The 17,028-nt window shown below is 38.0% G+C and overlaps 3 protein-coding genes across 4 annotated transcripts; 1 reads left to right on the top strand and 2 right to left on the bottom strand.

Moving 5' to 3' along the window:
* Nucleotides 1–512: 512 nt before the first annotated feature.
* On the bottom strand, nt 513–4,405 carry LOC112452689 (protein arginine N-methyltransferase 7-like). Its single transcript, XM_025013025.1, has 10 exons — nt 4,314–4,405; nt 3,868–4,129; nt 3,630–3,779; nt 3,342–3,563; nt 3,042–3,271; nt 2,259–2,388; nt 1,966–2,195; nt 1,174–1,729; nt 936–1,096; nt 513–804 (listed from the first exon to the last, which is right to left on the bottom strand). Exons 2-10 carry the CDS (start codon nt 4,048–4,050, stop codon nt 552–554), a joined length of 2,115 nt encoding a protein of 704 aa, XP_024868793.1. The 5' UTR covers nt 4,051–4,129; nt 4,314–4,405; the 3' UTR covers nt 513–551.
* A 2,482-nt stretch (nt 4,406–6,887) lies between these two features.
* Nucleotides 6,888–13,187, bottom strand: LOC112452686 (zinc finger protein 624-like). Its single transcript, XM_025013019.1, has 14 exons — nt 12,798–13,187; nt 12,072–12,330; nt 11,867–11,988; nt 11,666–11,781; nt 11,217–11,359; nt 10,967–11,129; nt 10,350–10,728; nt 9,847–10,178; nt 9,278–9,624; nt 9,066–9,139; nt 8,769–8,988; nt 8,504–8,670; nt 7,995–8,270; nt 6,888–7,703 (listed from the first exon to the last, which is right to left on the bottom strand). Exons 1-14 carry the CDS (start codon nt 12,930–12,932, stop codon nt 7,536–7,538), a joined length of 2,901 nt encoding a protein of 966 aa, XP_024868787.1. The 5' UTR covers nt 12,933–13,187; the 3' UTR covers nt 6,888–7,535.
* A 131-nt stretch (nt 13,188–13,318) lies between these two features.
* Nucleotides 13,319–16,011, top strand: LOC112452687 (abscission/NoCut checkpoint regulator-like). 2 transcript variants are annotated; one of them, XM_025013020.1, is made up of 6 exons: nt 13,319–13,482; nt 13,591–13,802; nt 13,910–14,144; nt 14,537–14,683; nt 14,748–14,864; nt 15,068–16,011. In XM_025013020.1, exons 1-6 carry the CDS (start codon nt 13,435–13,437, stop codon nt 15,365–15,367), a joined length of 1,059 nt encoding a protein of 352 aa, XP_024868788.1. In that variant the 5' UTR covers nt 13,319–13,434; the 3' UTR covers nt 15,368–16,011. The 2 variants fall into 2 exon arrangements, with proteins under 2 accessions (XP_024868788.1, XP_024868789.1); XM_025013021.1 differs by having other exon boundaries at nt 13,375–13,482; nt 13,664–13,802; nt 15,068–15,867.
* Nucleotides 16,012–17,028: the final 1,017 nt, after the last annotated feature.

Here is a 17,028-nt window from a genome sequence, read left to right on the forward strand (position 1 = left end):
ATTCAAACAGAAAAGAACATCTTTTGTCCTATTACTCGTGTCCGGAGCGTGGTGACTTCTCTTCATATACATGTGTTGCGCACGTGGATTATACACATTGTATATGGAACCTACAGTTTAACGCCGATTTCGAACGGCAATTTTTTGGAGAAGTTTTCGTGGCAAGACATACTCTCGGTGGTTTGCCATTGCCTTCCGAGAGGAGAACGAGCGAATAAAATTTTCTAGCTCTACCGGGAATCGAACCCGGGATCTTTGGCTTAATAGACGAGTGCGCTGTCTACTAGGCCACGCTCGTCTCTTGGGGTGCTTTCGGTTTCTTCAAATAATTCCAGTTTACTTGATCCCTTTTTGCTATTTGAATCTCTGGAGTAAAAAGAGCCCTTAAAACCTATATTTCTATTATCTTGATATCATTCTTTGTATCGTAAAATTTTATTTTCATAATTTTGTTTCATGTTTGAGATACTCTTTAATATAATAAGAAATCAACATTAAAACATTTTAATATTTTACAAATATTGAACAAACACAAACATTTATTAATACAATTAATCATTCGTCAATACATCAAATTCAAATTCTACTTCGCCACTTTGTGGCACAAAGGTGAACGACCACGAAAGTGTGCTTCCTTTCGTAACATTGAATACTTTACGAAATAGATGTACGCCTTGTCTCGTGTATGGATCCCAAGATATACGCTCGCCAGGTACTATCTCCTCAATTGGGCCACAAGATATTGACAGATCCGAGTCCAATTGCCAGTCCACCCATATAGTGACGCCATTGCAGCAGCCACTGCTATAAAACGAAAAACATGGATATTGTTAGTATATTAAAAAAATTAAAATCTGTTTTCTCTGACGCTTAAACATTATTTCCCTCTGTAAGTAAGCGTAGTATTTACTTAGCGCTCAATAACAGACACTTACTCTAAAATTGGAATCTCTCCCGTTATCCTCTTGCGTTCGTCAAAATTTACGTTCCGTGTTAAATCAAGCTTTATGATATCAAAAGACGAAGATAACGCTTTGCAAGGATACTCCCAAAGTGGTTGCGCTTCTACGGGGTTGTCACTTTTCTCGCTAGACGCCTGAAAATAGAATACAATTTCCCTTTAGTATTTCGAATGATATAAAAGAAGAATAAAGCTACTAAAACAGAACCAACTTGAATAAGTCTGTCGAAAGAGGAGAGATCAAAACCCTCGCAAGCGCCAAGAGGAGCACGTATTTTCTGCAGATCCTTGAACTCGACAGCAGCGGCCTTGATCGTCGCCGCGACCGGCAGTCTCGCAATACTCGACGGATATCTGGAGGCGAGATACCAGAATCGTAGATTCTCCCAAGGTACAATGGAGCTCAGGAAATATGGCTCGCCAAAAATGAAATCAATTTCGCTTGCCTCCGGCAGACCATCGACCGACTCGACGATCTTTACTCGATCGGAGAGCCCGTTTGTCTGCACAAACATCTCCATGGTTCTACGCGATAGGAAATTCTGCTCCAATAGGAACACCTTTGCGCCCAACCTTGCAATCGCGAGAGCCAACAGACAACCATCCGAGACGCATAGACAAACGCTGTTCGGAGTGATCTTCCTCCGCAAAGCCTGTAGGTATCTCTGATTACGAACTGTGTCGTTTAATTGACCAATACGCGTCCGTGAGTATGCAATATGCGCCCAGCAATTGCACTCAGGTCTCTGACAATCTGGAATCTCATTTCTGTGAAAGAGATTTTCCTTTTTACTTAATTTACATTAAACAAAAGGAACAATTTTAATTATACTTTAGCAAGCATTAAAAATGGCTTGTTAAAGCATAATTAAAATTGTTATTTTTAAAAAAATTAATTAATAATAATTCAGGATTTTTTTATAATTATAAAAAAATAATAAAACTGTATAAATTATATAAAATGTGCAGGGTGATTAAGTAAAATATTACAAAAAGAGACTTACAGAGGTCCATTCAGTAATTTAAACCAGAAAGAATATTCATCGTGATAACCGATAACATTGACCTCAACGCCATATGTGATAGGTACTTCTTCTGGAAGGTAATAGACAGCTTGCATCCAGTGATCCCGCCAAGGTATTGTATCCGTCATCTTTTTCAAAGACGTGGCATCTTTCTTCATGTCATCAGGTACGTCTGGATGTTCCCATACAGGTGCACAACTCAGTAATACCTGAAAATGATACGTGGTATGAAAATTCATAAAGATGATTAGAAAAATAATATAGACGTTTACCTGATTATCTGTATCCATGTTCAAGTCCCACCACATAAAAATTGCATGTGCGGTCCCGCTTGCTATCGGTTGTGTTAATAATGATACTTTTTCGTTGTTCAATAAAGGCTTCTTGCCGGACCAGTCAAACCTAAAGTGCATTTTCAAATATCAATTTATTTAAAAATTATTATTAATAATTATCATTATTAATTATACAGATTTTCAAATTAGCAATTTGAATAAGCTAAAGATTAGAAGGCTCTGAAAGGCTGCGGTCCGATTCAAGCTCACAGCACTGTAAGCATCATACTGTCTTCGTTGCACATCGAATATGAAACGAAGATACAGCAAAGCTTTCAGCATTATGAGCGTGAATCGGACCGCAGCCACAGAAATCTCTCTGGCTTTCCTAGTTAGGATGTACGTGCGGCTGATAATCATTGTGAAACATTATTGTTGCGAATGTTCAAAGAGAAAGACCAAAAGAAATCTTCAGATTGGACCAAGATTTACCTAGAGTTATGAAGCTGTGGTGGCCGCGCGTATATCTACCAAAGATAGGTGGGCATATACATGCATACCCCCAAAAAGCCAATATTGACTAATTGATTGATTGTTAAAAATGAATAAAAGAAAAATAGCTTTAAAAATAGAAATAATAAATCCATTCTTGGATTTTTATTTCTATAAATACGTTTATTATTTAATATTCTCTGCGTCACTGTTACTCGCCATTTGCGTCGATTCAATAAAGATTCCTGTTTTAAATATTCTCTCTTTAGAGAAATGAAAGATCATTACCTGAAAATAGGCTGTGCTGGCAGCAAAGGTACAAAAGCATCGCGAGGAAGACGTGACAGTTGCATGTCGTGCACAGCTGCAGCACCAGAGCACGCTTGGATGGTCGGTGGAGCGTCAACCAACATTTCTCCGTTCTTAATAGGCTTTACTCGATTCCAAGCACAGACTTTGGTGCTCTCGACTACTTGCGCCCATACTGTTCCTCTGTGCGGCACGACTATGCTGTCTTCCTAATGTAAAAAAGCAAAGCGTAAGCATATCTTTGAACGAGCAGGATCACATGTGTAAGTTTAACGTTACCTCGAGAAGAACTTCGTGTGCGTGGCGAAACGTTGATAGTGCTCCTTCACCAATCAACTCGGTGTCGAATACTTCAGTGACTAGAATATTCGCGCGTTTTGGCATGTCACCACCTTCGCCCACTATCATCTTCGTAGAACGCTTACGGATCAACTTAATTCTATCCTCGAAGCCGTTCTCCTTTATTATTTGTGCGGCGCAATTCGCCATTGGTTTGAATGCCTAAAAACAAGATCTCCCTGCGTAAGCAGAACTTTGAAAAAAGGTTTCGAGATTCTCTTCCCTTACCTCGCATGCCGTTATAGTGTCTGCTCCGCATTTGGCAGCCATCATCGACAGCAAGCCTGTCCCAGTGCCTATGTCAAGAACGTTAGCCTCTTCACCAGCCTGGTGCTTTTTCTCAATAGCAGCTTTGAGGGCAATGTAATACTTCTCATTCTAGTGAACAAAATGTGAATAATTTTTATTCCGTTGGTTAAAAAATTATTATTAAATAAAAAATATGCCGATAATATAAGATACTGACTCGTTCATGGTCATGCAGCATGTCTGCAAAAGCGGATCTAGCTACTTCTTGATGATAATCGTAATATTGATCTTTTTCCTCCCACGAGGCAACGCCAGTGAGAGGATTCAAACATTGCGTAAAAATACTCATGTTTCGATTAGAAAATGCTCTTATTGCAGTGACGAAACTGGCTCTCAACATCCAATATCGAAATATATGCGCGGGGAGATGAAAGATTCATCCAAACGCTTCGCTCTCGCTTTATTTCAACTCTTTATACCTGCAAAAAGTCACAGTTTATTAACACTGCGGATCCCAAAGTGCTTTATACGTCGAATACTGAATCTCAATCATTACTCTGCTCTCTACTCTAACGGACTTATACTTGGATAAATTTCTGTATAAACATCTTTATAAGAAGTATAACTTTCTTCGCTGAAATTGTAGTTTTTATGAAATCTTACTGGTAATACATAGGACGAGCTGCTGTAGATAACAATGATAATGTATTTAAACTGCCGCGTACGTCTTCGACTTTCAGCAATTTATGAGCTATCAGTACGATGTCATTTTCCCTCTGTTCCAGCATTCCAAAAACTTTAAAAATACGAGATCTTTCCTGCAAAAGTATAAGATCATGAGACAACTAAATCAGGCAGAATACCAAGCCATTTTATTGCTACAGGCATAAACTTATATTATTTAAAAAAAAACGGTCACTTTTAACATTTTTAAATATTAACGTTTGTAAATAATAACATAAACAAAAATATAACAGTTAAGTTATTCATCAATAAGGTGAAAAATCACTTCTTTTTCGATTGCAAGCTATATCCTGTACATGTACAGTGTATTTTATACTAGAGGTCTATTTGTTTATAACTAAATTAACACAAACTTTCCGTATTTAAAGTGAAAATAGGTATATATTTGAAATTTGATGAGGAAGAAGGCAAGTTCTACAGTGCAATGCAGCAATAAAAAAACAAACCTAAAGCCCATACCAGACTACACATTAGAGATTAAAGATTGCAAATTTTAATTCAATCCCTGGTGGAAAAATGTCTCAGAATTTTTCATATTATTAATCATTTCTATGAAAATTTTAAGATTTTCTCAGATCTTTCATATGAATTGGGACATTTTTCAGATTTTCTTAATACATCTTTGTAGAAATTCCACGCAAATGCTGAAACATTCCCAAAATCCTTATCCAACTATTTCTGAAAGTATCTGAGAAATTTGACATGTTTTTTTCTCAGAATTTTTCATAAATCAAAAATATGAAAAATTCTCAGAAAATTTCTGAGAAAAAAATATAAAAAATTTGTTCACCAGGAATCCGTTTCGTTCCGACCGCTGGAATTCTAATCTCCGATTCGCAATCCTCCATCATCAATATGCAGTCTGATACGGGCTAAATTGTTATTATACATAGCCACGCTGTAACGTTAAGGAAAATTAACCCCCCAAGGGGGTTAGGAAACATCGGAGTATTTCGTTGACGAGACAGGCCTTCTAGAAGCGAATCGCTTTACCCATATAAACAGACACTTTCCCTTGCCGTCGTTGAGGTAGAGACCGTCCACGGGAAGTCCCTCCAGGTTGAGGGTGACACTCGCCTCGCGGTCCGACGAGATGCTCCGTAAACGCGCGATTCGCCCGGTGCCGGGCACGATCTCGCCGATCGTTTGCACGCTCTTCACGCAATTCTCCCTGTAATCGGGCGAGGACGCGTATCGAGGAATGTCCTCGATCAAGAGCGGGACATGAGGGACACCGCACGGTAAACGGTTCTCACGAGCGGCCAAGCACGCCGGCCAGGGGGACGATTCCAGACGCGCCTGTTCCATGCCCCACTTGCCCCCCAGCACCACAATCAGCCCGCCATACCACTGACGAAATATTATTAAAGACCGGCGCGCGGTCAGCTGGTCTGTGCGAAGCGACGAAGCGAGCTGTGCGATCCGCGCGTACCAAACGGTCAACAAAATCACGTGTTTGAAAGCGCGGCAATCCTTTTACATTTCAATTTCTCGGCGCGCTAATGTCCACTTCTATCTAATGTAGATTCCATTATAATTAATGGAGGTTCGCGTGATTGCTAAAATTTAGATTAGCTCATAATATAATACTTAATCTTATAATTTATTATTATATTGTTATTATTATTATATTGTTATTTCTCTCATGATATTTTGTAAACATATATGTAGATATAGAGAGCCCAATAATATTCAATTTTAATTTGAAACTGCCGTTTTATTATTGCCATCCTAATTATGCAACAAGAAGTCATGAATTATTGCACGAATTTAAAAGTTAATTATTTATAGACATTTATAGTTGATGATATCATTATTCTTCAATTATTCCTGGGCCTCTCTAATTAATGATAACTACGATAATTTGCTCGGGAGATGATTTTTAATAGTATCTCGTCGATAATAATTAAACGGGTTATAATAATATTAGGACTTTTATTTCATAATAAGAACGCTATAATGAAATAATATTCTATTCTATTATATAAACTGTCAAAAACGGCTAATTGTAAGATTTATTACGAGGCTTAATTATTAAACGAAGAAGGAGCATCCTTTTCATACAAATTCAAATGCTCTTCCTCTTTTTTATTACGTCTAATGTGTATAATAATGTTATATATACAACGTTGCTCGTTATATAATAAACTGTCATCGTTTATACTAATGTAACCGAGTACACATTATCTATTTGAGATGTATCAAACTATATATGTACATACGAGGTAAATTAATTTAACCCACAAATTTATAAACATATCAATGGCATTCACGGGAAATATGTATCGCTCATTTACTACAACGACGGAGCTAAAAAATGGTCAGTTTTGTGTTGTTTGCAAAAGAATGATAAGAATCAACTGAATGAAAAGAGCTATACATATTTCCCATACACGCGCCGATGAACATTAAGTATACATGGAGCCATAAATGCTCTAACACATGAATTTATACACATGTAAGGATATTAATTTCTTATAACAATATCTCTTGTATTATTATATACTACTATATATTATTACTATAAGAAATCAATTATTAGATTATTACTGAATAATTAACAGTTATGATAACGATCAGTTATGATCCCACGTACATCGTTTTTGATCTGTAACCCTTAATCCGGATTTACAGTAGATGTAGAAAACTTGTGACCTTTTGTTCTAACGATAAGTTCTAAGCTATGACGTTAATTTGCTTTAAGCTCTAAACTTTATAACTTTGATCTGGCCCAACAGAACAAATCACGGTTTAAAGTAACGCCGAAGACGCTTTTTGCTAAAAAAAAGTCATAGCTTAGAACAAAAGGCTAAAGGCTTACTACACTCTGAAGACCAGGTCTTAATCTCATTTATAATTAGAGTGGTAAGGATTCTTCAAGCAACCTTCGATCTTGTAACAATTTTAAAAAATGTGCTAGTTGCGGTAACTCCGCCAAAATTTCAACTAAACTATATCGCAATATTTTAGAAACATTATGAGTAGCAAGATATATTTAAATGCGTCACAATCTTTGAAATTTAACGAAGATGTCAAACAATCTTTTGAAGTTTTTTGCATAATCTTTAAGGATCTGATTAATCATCAAAATATTCACAACAGAGGCTGCATCGATCACGAACGTATCCAATTTTTCTTTTATTACGCAATAGTCACGTACTCTGAAGCGAGCTGCGATGTTAGGACACGAAGTTTCTGTCCATCCTGAGTCACGAATTCAATTGTTTGTTCACCATTCACGAATTCAGTCTGCTCGATATTTCCTAGCTGATTGATGGTCGCGACTGTCGTGGCGTCGGTATCCTCGTCCTATAAAAAGTAGTGTTAAAGTATTTTATTAACATCATCAAATATAGCTATATAATATAATTTTAATTATCAATGTACACATATGTATAAGAAAAAAATATACAAAAATATACAAACATATGATACTAAAAATAAAGAGGTAAAGAATCTGCAATTTGGGGAATTTGTGAAGATAAAACAAAGAATTGATAAAATTTATAGAAAGCTTATTGTATATTTAAAAAATAAAAGATACGCAAAAAAAAGATTCTATTGAAATTCTGTTATTATTGGCATTAAACTGGAAATTACCTCAAGCGCTTGAACAATTGCGTCTGCGTCAGCTTGAATTGCCGACAATGCTTCGATATTCTTGTGTGTATTCGGACGCACTATGATTCCAGTTTCCTCCATAGTGTCTTCGTCGACGTGAATATTCAAGGCTTGGAGTTGTTGTGTCGCGAACATTCCAGGATGAAGTCTCATAATTTGGTTGTCGTTAAACTGGCTGACAAAATGACCCTGCGACAAAAGCTGTCGAGCCTCTTGAATGGTTAACGGAATCGGATTTCCGTGTTCATCTGTGATCTAAAACAGATATTATGGAAGAAAAATTTTAATTATAAAGAACAGTTATGTCATTTAAGAAGATTCTAATCATAGCTATTCAATCTTCGAAGTTAATAACAAGATATATAGGTATTCGATTAGAACTTGGGCTGAATGGAAGAAAATTGTTAAATTAGGCCAAGGCGCGACTTGGGCTATAGCGCCATTGCAGACGAAGAAGTAATAAAAATAATAGGGTCCATCTTTCTTACCTGCAACTGCAAATCTGGTTCCGTCAATTCGATCTCTGACTGGTCGTCATTGCTGCTGGCTGCATTACTCATAATTCTATCGCCAATGACTTCATTGTTCTCCATATCCAAACGCGACAAGGAATTCACACTCGCCACTATTTCGTCTTTGTTCTTGTTGGCGTCAACTAAATTTCCATAATCAAAATAATAATTCATCAATTAATCCAATGATAAGTTGACAATTATATATGATTAGCAAGTTTATTAATAATTGTTCGCATACTCATATGGAATGTTCGCTCATTAGAATCGCTAGGGTCCTGATAAGATACATAAATAATCTGTTGAATCCCATCATTAGATGTCTCGTCAGTGGCTATTATTTGATTACTGAACGTCCGTTCGTCAACCTGCCGAACTGAATTCGGCAGAATCTGCCACACTTGGCCGATCGGAGATCCTTCCGACTTGTTTGTAGGTGGCACCTTATCCTCCCTGTGCACCTGCAGAAATTAAAATTGATAGTTATTACTGATTAGTAACGAAAAATTTAAAGAGTGAATTTGAATCACTGAAGTACCTTTTTGTGCTTTGTCAAATTTGAACAATCGGCGAAAGCTTTGTTACACACATCGCAGGAATAAGGCTTCTCACCTACAAAATGTGAAATCATTAATACTTTATTACACGGAAATTAAAATAATACAAAAAACGAAAGCACCCGTCCACATTTTTATGTTTATTACATTCTTTCATTTTTAAATCTGGGACACGATTCATCATTTTAGTTACCAGTGTGCAAACGAATATGTTTCTTCAGCGCCCACTGTTCCGTAAAGCTACGTTTGCATGTACTGCATTGAAACGGACGTTCCCCCTTATGCCGGCGCACGTGACATTTCCATGTATCTTTGTGCAAGAAGGTCTTCGCGCAAAACTCGCATTTCCACGGCCGCTCGCCGGTATGCCGTTTTACATGTAGCTTGAACTGTGACGACGTGGTGAACTTCCGGCCGCAGAAATCGCAACTGTATGGCTTTTCACCAGTGTGAATGCGTATATGCTCTTGCAAATTGCCATTCTGCGAGAAGCTCTTGCCGCACTCCTTGCATTTGAATGGCTTTTGACCACTGTGCCATCTGAAACAGAGCCATACAATTTTCAAGATATTATATTCATTTTACGCCGATAGCTAATTAAATCTTAATTCAGAAATTCAAATTAAAAAAGTTAAACACACTTTTATTTATAAGTTCCGGAAAACTTAAGAATGCATTATCTATATTTCCTTTCTCAATACCTTAGAATGTCTGTACATTAAAAATAAGTGATGTGTTCCTGTTAATGTGATGATGCGTTACCTGTAATGCAAAGTGAGACTAGTCTTGTGCGCAAATTGTTGCTTGCAAAGTTCACAGTTATATTTTTTCTGACCGGTGTGGGTGGATTGATGATTAATCAGATTTGCTTTCGTCTTGAAACTGGCGTTACAGGATTTACAAACGTGCGGCCGATTATCCGAGTGCACCAGCTGATGTCGCTGGAGCAACTGTTTATGCTTGAAGCTTTTGTTGCATTTGTTGCAGACGAAACGACGACCGTTGTTATGTTCGGCTTCCTTGTGATACAACACGGAACTCGGATGGTTTAGGACCTTACCGCAGATATCGCAAGGGTAGTTGTATTTAGTTTTCTGCAATATTACACAAACATTTAACAAGATCCAGAAATATTATGTGTAACTTTATCAAAAGGATCGTAAAAATTATCATATAAAAATATTTAAGATTTACAATATCTTTTCAGCAATTTTTTTAAATTAATATCATTGTCATTTCGTTATAACTTATGATGAAACACGAACCCCGTGCGTTGTCATGTGCGTCTTCAAATCCGATTCATTTGTAAAACTCTTTTTACAAGTGTTACAAGTGAATTTCTGCTGCTCATGCACCACTCTCATATGCAATTCGTATTCTTGTTTTAATCCAAATTGCTTGTTGCATTTTTCGCACGTATAAATCGCTTTTCTGGAATCTTTCGCTATCTCGGGTGTCACCGTGGAGGTGGTCTGCTCTACGTTGTGCGTCTCATGCGACTTCTGTGACTTCTGTACCTCGCCATTTTCTTCGGTAGGATTTGAATTGTGTTTAGTCGTTTCTTGATGCAATGTCAGACTCTCTTTACTTTCAAATAGCTTCTTGCATTGTGTGCATTCATGCTTGATACCCATATGGAAACTCCTAAGCAGTATTGTATTAAAATATAAAAATTGTTTAAAAACTGAATATATATCTAAAAAAATCTTAACTTTTAACAAAAAATTTTGAGAATTTAGAAATATAAGCACAATTCACATATATAAAATAAAAAATGACAAACTAAAATACGAGAAACATCTAATTTGCAGGAAAAAGAATTTTCTCACATCCAAGATCTTTGTACAGGAAACGTACAATCATCTATAGAAAATTATATTACTTGTGTACTATATATTTGCTACGTTGTAGGAAACCCCTGCCGCAGAGTTGGCACGTGAACTTATTTTTTCGACGGCGCAATTTTGATTTCGATCGTCCACGGTTTACAGTCACCACCTCACCCAAGTCTGTACCCTCTTCCGTTTCGAGATGTCCTATCACTTCTGTAAAATATGCATGACACGCTTATGGAGAAAAAAAAATTTTTTTTTTTTTAATTTCTTATTTGATATCTTGATCGTTATGTATACCTTCTTGACCATCCTCCTGATTAGAAGATTTTAACAGATCTGCTGGACCGTCAAATATTTGAGAATTATTGTCTTCCTCATCGATCACACCTTCCTCCTTGAATATCCTTTCCAATTCTTTTCCCTGCACTGCTTCTAGGTACCTGTGCAAATTTACTAACAATTATATAAGTTATTGTAGCATGGATTTTCTTTAAAGATATGCGCGAGGATGGGACGGAAAATGATTCGCGCGATTTAATAGAAATAGGATACTCTTTATTAATATCACTAATATCACTTCTTTCTTATCTCTACGACGACCGGCAATCAACTGCGCCGGTATCGCGAAACCGCGACGATTGCCCGACGCGTACATGCTGTCGAGGCATGACTATTTGTATACAGCAGTGATTGACCCCCGATATTCTGGATCCCACATTAAGCTACAAGTTTTCACGTTAACGTACCTTTTGGGAACTTTGCGCTTCCTCCTGCGTCTACCATCGCCATCCACTTCTTCTTCCTCTTCCTGCTTATCCTCTTCACCTTGACTCCCAGCTTCTGCAGGATTCTCTTTTGACGCCTTATAAAAAATATATACAAACATGTACATATATTAAGAGTTATAAAATAATAAATGTTGCAAAATAATTTATTATTATACAAACCACAGAATCGTCCTCCGCATTTACTTTAGGAGGACGTCCACGCTTCCTTTTCGGCTTAGTCAAGCCTTCCATCTGCAAACTCATTTCATGCTCCACCGCATACATGGATCCATCTGGCATAACTGTATCATAAGTAGCATTAAAAGTTACATGAAATATAACAGTTTCACAAGGTGACGAATATGCAAAGGAAGAATGGCATTACTCTTAATAATTATTTGCTGTTCGTACTGCTCATCTTCATTATACTGAGCCGTGCTATCCATTTCTGTTCCTTCCACTTCGAACTCCGCATTTTCCTTTTTGCCGCGTTCGGCCTTGCGCTGCTTCTCCACTTGATGTTTCCAGAGTTCGCGTATCTTGCGCTGGCCAGCCACCAACAGCTCGAAGAATTGCGCCGTCGCCTCCAGCTGGATGTTGCAACCCGGGCAAATTGTCCGTGGTAGTTTTCCATCGTCGTGAATCTTGAATTTGATTTACAGTTTATATAAACGTATCATTACATCAAATATAATTTGTACAATATAGTTCATATCCTGTACTGCAAATCTCTCAATGTTCAGATGCAAAATTGTGAGATGATGTGTATCAATAAAGAAACTGTTCATCTCTGAATATATTCAAGTAGCAATCTGGAGAGAAGCAATACATAATATTCGGAGTACAAACAGCTATCATAAAAAATAATCATATGCTTTGTCCGGTAAAAGGAATAAAAGAGAGAAAGAGAGTGACAGAGAGATAGGGAGGGGGAATGGGGGGCGAAAGTTCAGATGAAAAAGCTAACAAATAATCAAAGCGACGCATTAAAATGATGGAACATTTGATCAGTGCAGTAGCCGCACGGGATGGGAGAGCCGCACGAAAAATCGTAGTAGGAAATCAAGTTGCAGTCCGTTTGACCGGCGTTTTGAAAGCGCCAGCGCCTCACCTTGAGCGGCAGGTAACGATTCACGAGCGAGGATAGATCCGGCTCGCCCGTCTCGCTGACGAACAGATGCTCGTTGCCGTTGCTCGCCGCGCACAGTCGACAAATTGTCGAGTCGTACAGATGCACGTCTGCCATAGTCCTGACGATACGCGCGAGACGATGCTAACCGCGAATGAAATTGTCCCCCCCGAGGAAAAAAAATCGATGTGTATCAAGAACGAACGGAGTATCGCGAATTTATGTGAGGTCGACGGTGTCAAAGTACGTTGTGCGTTACCATGATTTTGCATACGAAACGTCGCATAAACGCGCAATTCGTCCCAACGTTCGGGAAGAAGTCGGGGAGTGTCACGATGGAGGTTAGGTTCGACCTCCTTCCCTTCTTCCTCCTTTGGTTCTCGTCGTCCTCGCCCAGTGCTGCCCAGTAACGTTTCCAGTGGCAGTCCCGGCGACAAATAAAATTCCCTAACGAGTTGCTGGTGATAACCGTTCGAGGTTACCTACCGCTTACGACATATAAGAAAAAAAAAAGTAATGCGAAGAACCGTCAAAATTGGTCAAAATCTTCTGGTGCACGTTTTGAAACATTTTTAATAGGTTGTCCGTTATATAATTTTTCTTGTCATTGCGAGAGGGAATGTCCTGCAACACGTGCCAAGTGAAATTTTCGTTCTTCGTGAAAGACGTAAGTGTCCGATGCTTCGTTCAATTTCAAAAGGTTAATCCAGTCGTAGTGGAAAGCTGAAGAGGAATTTGTCTTGTTTATTTATTTTTATTTTTGCTACTCGCTCAGATCGGTTGCCCGGGCTGCGGCTATTCTTGCTGTAGAAAATGCCTCAAGTACAAATGCAATATTCCTGATGTAGGGAGAAGGAAAGTTTGCGGACGTTGTCACAACAAGCTAAGCAAAATGAAGAAATCGAGTCCCACGGATAATTCCGTGGACGGTGCTGTTACGCCTAACGTGAGCGATGAGCCACTCGCGCCAATTGACATCACTATGAAGTGAGACGAATTGATTTTCCGCCGGATACTCACCGAGCAGTTTGATCGTTACACTCGAGATACGTCTAAGAATATGATGTTTTTTAACGTTGAATATTTTATTGCAGGCTGAATTTGCTGGAGAATCCGGTAAAGCCTCCAATAGTGATATACAAACATACGAATCGCTGGGACAAACTCAAGGTGGGATTAGAGCCGGCTGATCAACAGATCGTAGACAGGCTACGAAAGCTGAAAGACGAGGAACGGAACATTCCATTGCCTACTGTCGAGGAGATAAAGCAAAGACTGGCGTTGTTGAAGGATCAAAGTCCAGAGGCCGGTGGAAGTAGTGTTATAGATGTATGTATGTGAATGGAATGTATGAATGTAGTTGAGTTAGATGGATTTTTAAGGCCATTGCACGTAACAAAGTTTTAGTCTTGATCGTAAGGCCGTAAGAAAATAGACCACGCACAGTCGATTATTCTTCTTGAGCTCGTAGAATAATCGATTGTGATTGATCTATTTTCTTACGGCCTTACGATTATGACTAAAACTTTGTTACGTGCAATGGTTTTTATTAGTGCCCATCTATAATAGGTGTTTTAAGCCCTAAGCCCTAAGAAATTGACCAATCACAGTCAATTATTCTTCTCAAATTCAACTGTGATTGAACAATTTCTTAAGGCTTAGGGCTTAAAACACTTATTGTAGATGGGCACTTATGAACTGATTATTAATCTTAATTACAGATACATCGGGTGGATACTAGAACGGATCAGGAAAAGGCGGATGATTTGATACAGGAGTACCTTGCGCAAATAGAACTACCTTCCACTAGCGATCTTTGTAAGGATTTTGAGAGACTCGACTTCTTACGGGATGACGGCGGTAAAACTGTAAGTGAATAAAATTGTAAAACTCGAAATATAAAATCATAACCGTCAATCTTGTTTCTTACAGCGTTTTGATCAAGGCTTGGAGGAAAAGATTAACACTTACAAGATCTTTGACAGAACAAACGATGATGTAGAGTTAATTAACAAAGTTTCAACTATGGCAGAAGCTTCGTCAACAGAGGTAGGTATTCGTGAGTAACTGATAAATGAATACTTTCAGCGCTTTTCGTTTCTATTTCATTTTACAGTTAATATGAATTTGTTTTCCCTGAAAATAGATTTTTATCCGTTCTGTGCAATAAATTATAATAATATATAATTATATATTGAATTTAATAAGTAATTGTATTCAGTTTTTATATAAATTTATGTTGAAAAAATTAGACTTCTCCAAACGTGAAAGACGAGGATGGAGACGAGGATGAAGATGAAGATGAGGAAGAAAATGAGTGCGTCATGTGTTTCCGGAATGCGAATAAATTGGATCTATATAGATGTACGGGTTGTACAGGCGATCTCTACTGTCCCGCATGTTTCGAGAGTTCCCATGATGAAAGTGAAATGATTGACGAGCATAAGGCAGTTCGCTTTATCAAGAAAAATAAGGGAGATAAATTGTCTTCTGCAAAGATGAGCCTTATACAGAAACTATTGACGTCAGATAGTCAGAAGAACAATCACTGATAATAATTCATTACTGCGCATTATGCGAAAACATTCTTCAGAGACAACCTTATGATTTTATGCTCATTTACAGCGTTAATTTAATCACACTTGAATGTTGTACGCACATGAGACTAAAATCGGAGAAATGCTCCTAACAAACATATAAAATAATTTAAAGATTTCTCTAATCGCTTAATGCAGGTGATTCTTTCAGTCTCTGGGAATTAAAATTACGCTTTACCGCTCGCTTTTGGCTGTGTCGTTTCGTAGTTGTGGTAATTCTTATTCATTTATTAGTTTCATCAACTTCTTGTTTTTAGTATTATACAACAGAGATATATATAATGCACGCTCGTGTACGAGTATAGTCAGGCGTAGATACCGCGTTTACGCTTATAAGAACGTTCTTTATAATTCTACAGAATAAAGTTATTTTGGCTAATTTGTAAGTTTTCAAGTCTCCCCAATTTCTACAAGTTTTGTCTCAAACTTTATTTTTTAATCCGTAATTCCAAGTGTTTTTTTTTTTTATTGAAAATTACATTTGGATATGTGATAAACTGTAACATTTTCGTTCGATTGTTTATAGTTTTATAGCAATGGTCAACCAGAGATTCCAGAGACTTGACACAATTATCGCGCATAATTCTTGCCAATGTTTGTAACAAATTTTATTATTACTTCATCAGTTTATATTATAAATTTTTATTTTATTAACGTTTTATAGAATTAATTTCATGACATAAATATTATGGTAAATTCTACAAATACCAAAAAAGTATTATTAAAGACGATCGGTCTTATAGAATTTGACTGTTAAAATTTAAACAATCGTAAATACATGTTTTACGAAACTTCAGGATAATAATAAAATCATAAAATTAATATAAATATAATATTAAGATTTAATAAATTTCATAATATTTAATAAAATTATATTTAATTAAATATTATGTTACGAATTGTTTAAATTTTAATTAACAGCGCGACTTCCACAAAGATTGTCGGTTTTCAAATAGCGTCTCGTCGATTTTACTAGATACGCGCTCTTGCAGTAATGATCGAACGCTCGATATACCTAGGTAATCTTTTTCCCCAATCGAGAATCGAGATTCATCCATCGAAGATTGGCGACTACGTTCGTACGGTTCTGTACATCTGCGCCGTGAAACGTGAAACACGTATATGGCCGTTGTATCGCGCGCTACAGGGTGAGCCATAAGTCGAGCGATTGAGCGACTCACCACGTCCGTGGCTACGTCGACCGCCGACGCTCGCCTCCGACTCATGCACGATTGAAAAAAGGGGGACGATCGACCGCTCCGACAAGCCGCGGACACGAGGCTCGCGCGCGCTCCAAGTCCCTGGCGATCTCCGCGAGGCACCTTGTTGGCGGTCGCTCGGGTCGCTCCGCGATCTCGTGACTCACCCCGTATACATATGTACATACGTGCGTACGCGTGATACGTCGCGCCGCTGCATCAAAGGCATCGAAGCCGCGCACGTAACGAAAAATCGCGAATAAAGGGGGTCCGCCGTACGCCGCCGACGGGCAAGGGGCACCGTGTACAACCGTGTACGTACGTGCGCGCACGACGGAGATATCCGATCATCTGATGTGACACGCACATAGGCACGGATTTCACGGAATTAACCGTACGCAGCCGTCACCGCTCGTC

The sequence above is a fragment of the Temnothorax curvispinosus genome, unplaced genomic scaffold, assembly GCF_003070985.1.
Source record: "Temnothorax curvispinosus isolate PA1 unplaced genomic scaffold, ASM307098v1 QBEX01003610.1, whole genome shotgun sequence".
Lineage (NCBI taxonomy): Eukaryota > Metazoa > Arthropoda > Insecta > Hymenoptera > Formicidae > Temnothorax > Temnothorax curvispinosus.

Bases quoted from the DNA above. Each gene is read 5' to 3' on its own strand.
- LOC112452686 (XM_025013019.1), bottom strand. From the start codon at position 12,932: ATGGCAGACGTGCATCTGTACGACTCGACAATTTGTCGACTGTGCGCG. The intron at 12,331-12,797 runs GTGAGGCGCTGG...ATCAAATTCAAG, and splicing joins ATCGTTACCTGCCGCTCAAG to ATTCACGACGATGGAAAACT. The intron at 9,625-9,846 runs GTAACGCATCAT...GCTCTGTTTCAG, and splicing joins AGTCTCACTTTGCATTACAG to ATGGCACAGTGGTCAAAAGC.
- LOC112452689 (XM_025013025.1), bottom strand. From the start codon at position 4,050: ATGTTGAGAGCCAGTTTCGTCACTGCAATAAGAGCATTTTCTAATCGA. The intron at 2,389-3,041 runs GTAATGATCTTT...AATGCACTTTAG, and splicing joins CCAGCACAGCCTATTTTCAG to GTTTGACTGGTCCGGCAAGA. The intron at 1,097-1,173 runs GTTGGTTCTGTT...TTCTATTTTCAG, and splicing joins CTTTCGACAGACTTATTCAA to GCGTCTAGCGAGAAAAGTGA.
- LOC112452687 (XM_025013020.1), top strand. From the start codon at position 13,435: ATGTCCTGCAACACGTGCCAAGTGAAATTTTCGTTCTTCGTGAAAGAC. The intron at 13,483-13,590 runs GTAAGTGTCCGA...CTACTCGCTCAG, and splicing joins TTTCGTTCTTCGTGAAAGAC to ATCGGTTGCCCGGGCTGCGG. The intron at 14,865-15,067 runs GTAGGTATTCGT...TGAAAAAATTAG, and splicing joins CAGAAGCTTCGTCAACAGAG to ACTTCTCCAAACGTGAAAGA.